Source organism: Monoraphidium neglectum, assembly GCF_000611645.1.
Source record: "Monoraphidium neglectum strain SAG 48.87 unplaced genomic scaffold scaffold05747, whole genome shotgun sequence".
NCBI lineage: Eukaryota > Viridiplantae > Chlorophyta > Chlorophyceae > Sphaeropleales > Selenastraceae > Monoraphidium > Monoraphidium neglectum.
The window spans coordinates 1-2,877 of record NW_014007884.1 but is presented as its reverse complement, the minus strand read 5'-3'; the positions used below and the strand labels follow the sequence as shown (position 1 = coordinate 2,877).

The 2,877-nt window shown below is 63.0% G+C and overlaps 1 protein-coding gene across 1 annotated transcript; it reads left to right on the top strand.

Moving 5' to 3' along the window:
* Positions 1-125: 125 nt before the first annotated feature.
* Positions 126-596, top strand: MNEG_15872 (hypothetical protein; the record flags this gene model as incomplete). The annotated part of the gene is made up of 1 exon (XM_014035657.1): positions 126-596. A coding segment is annotated over one exon (471 nt), but the record flags the coding sequence as incomplete, so codon positions are not given.
* Between the last annotated feature and the right edge of the window lie 2,281 nt (positions 597-2,877).

Sequence of the window (2,877 nt, the reverse complement as noted above, 5' to 3'; positions counted from 1 at the left end):
GGCGGGCGCGAGTGGCAAAGCCATGGCGGATGAGGTGGTTTGTGCATGCAGCTGCACCTCGCTGCTGAGGTGCGACCAGACGGGTGAGCTTAGTGTTTTGTTCCCCCCGGCATCCGCACCCCGCCATGCGTGCGCACCCCGCGCCGTCATCGCCACCGCGGTCCCGCCGCTCCCGCGCCGCCGCCGCGGCCGGCGGGGTGATCTGCCTGTCGCCGCAGAAGCGCGCCACATCAGCCGCGCCCGATGACAGCGCGGCCCACGACTTTGATAGGGAAACCACCCCGCGCTTGGCGTGCGATGCCATGCGCTGCTTGCCGGCGCGCTCCCTCGGGTCGCCGTCGCGCCGCGCGGGCACCGCGGCCGCGGCGCTGGCGCTGCCGCTGCTGCTGCGTCTGATGCTGCCGTTGTTGCTGGTGCACCCCTCGGTTGCAGAGGGTGCAGGGGCGTCGTCCTGTGAAGTCAAAGGGGACACAGCAAGCCACCGCTGCTCACACCCAGGCCCGCAGTCGCCTGCGGAGCCATTTGCTGAGTCCGTGCTGCTGCTAAAATTTGCCGCCGCTGCACTGGACCCAGGGCGGCGGGTGCAAGGGCCGCAGGTGGAGGCTCGACGTCGAAGCTGCAGCCTGGCACCCGGCGCCGATGAAGCGGCACACACCCGCTGCTGCATTGCGCCACCCTGCAGCAGCACGACGTCCAAACGATTTTAAGGTGTTTGTATTGCAGTCTTTTATACCACGAAACTGACGCACAAATGAGCCGATATAGGGCGGCTCAACGCGATCTGTTGTGGAGCCAGCTGAATATGGGCACCGTCCAGCTCAACCAGGGAGATTTTACAAGTTCTTTTTTCCCCGCAATTGACAACCTGTTATATGGAACGGTATCTGCCCAACAAGTGTGAAGTGTCTGCTGATCCACTGCCAGCGCGGCAAGGGTGCTGCTGTTGGCGCAGCAGATCTGGTGTGGCTTTCTGCAATGCACCATGCCTGGAGGCGGTTGCGCGAGAGTGTCAATCTCACTGTTTGGTGTACTTGGCTCTCGCCCGGAGTACCAACGTGCCAAGCAGCAGGTGTTGCCGTGGAGCCCTTACCCTCAATCTCCTGATTAGCGCACCTGCTGCATGTCATTGGGGGCTTTCGAGCCTCACTGCGGCTTGGGCGTTGCAAATCCGCAGAGTGTGATCGCTGAGTTTGACACAGGTGTGGAGCTGCAGCGACCATCCAGAGCAACAGCAGCCACTCTTTCAAAGAAAACCCTAACTGCAGTCGGCATCTGCAAAGAGGTCTCGCCCGCTGCGGGCATCCACCTGCGAACGCAGCAGCGCGCCGGGATGGCGCATTGCTCGTGGGGCCCCTCCCTGCCCCTCACGCAAGAGTCACACCGCCCAGAATCATTTATGTCACTGTGCCGTCTGTACTTTCGGCCTTATTCCAGTTGCCCACACGCAAGCGATCGCAGCTAGCTGGCCTGGTCCCGGCCCTGGGGTCGTGGAGCAGTGGTCCTGCCCCATCGGCTACGCATTCCCTGAAGCTGCTAGCCCTACAGCCTTCTTTACGCTGATCCTTCAAGCACTGGTGCCTTGCTCTTCCAAGGGGCGCTTGATTTCGTCTCAGTGATCAAACGCGACCCTTGAAGTCAATCCGTAACATGACGGCGAGTTGCCGCTCATCACATGCTGGGCCCAGCAGTGAGGGCACTTGAGGCCGCTCTTACTCCAGGCATACTCCTTGTCACACCCTGGTCGGGGGTTCAGCCCGTAATCATGAACGCAGCCATTGCGCAGTGACGGTCGGCCCGCCGGGTCAAGGGTCGCTCGGTGACACCAAGGTCCCATGATGCTGAAGGTGGCTGGGAAGCCGGTCCCCATCCTTTTCCTCGGCTAAGGTTATTGGTATCAGAATCAGACTAACCACGATATTCAGCACTGCGAGACACGGCGGCAGTCCCTCACACGGCCAACACCCACGCCCAACGCCGTGAGATCGGAATCGTGTGTTGCCAAACGTGCGAAGAAACCTCTGATTATAAAACCACAACCTTTGTGTACAGCAACGCCTTGATTGTCCTCCTGCAATCGGGGTCGAGCGATTACCCCCCTTGTAACTCTCATTGGCACGAAGCGGCAAGCTCGATCGACACAACTGCTTCGCTTTCAGGTACAAGCTCCTGTTTTCGAAGTCAAGCAGCTCGTCTTTGCCCCCTCGGCAATTCATCATCGGCAGGCCATGCCAGCTCGGGCTCGTTGCTCGCTGACAACCGTGATCATTGCATCAACTGGAGGCTTCGAGGGACTCGGAGGTGCAGGCCAGCTTTGCACGCGGTGCTAGTGTGACGCTCGTCGGAGGGGCTGCGCCCGAGTCAGACCGAGTGCTGAAGCAGGCCTAGGGAGTGCTCAGGCTCCGCGTAGTTTACCAGGGCCGGAGGAGGCGAGCCAAACGCGTGTGCGATGCGTCCTAGCCCGCCGCAGCCGGAGCGGCCCGGCGCCGCCATGCGGCCGAGCGCTGCATCGGCCGATGAAGCCGCGCCGGCGCTGCCGCAGCACCTGTTGCGTGGAGCTCGGGAGCGCGCGCCAGATGCGGGGCCGTCCAAGAAGTTCAAGCCGCCGGTGAGCAGGGTCGGCGGCACCCCGCCGTGCTGATGTGCGCGCGTGATCTCGCTGCGCGCATGCGGCTGGAACGGGCGCTCATGGGTACCCCCGGGTGCGCGCGCGCATCCAACACACTCAGTCCCGGCACACCAAGTCACCCCCATGCGTCCGCGGCGCCCCGCGCCGCCCCCAAGGTCCTGGGCCGCGCAGGTTCCACCCTGGTTCCAGCCTGCTTCCACTCCAGTGCCCCGGCAGCTGTGCTGGCCGCTTTGCACCCTGCTTCCCTGTCC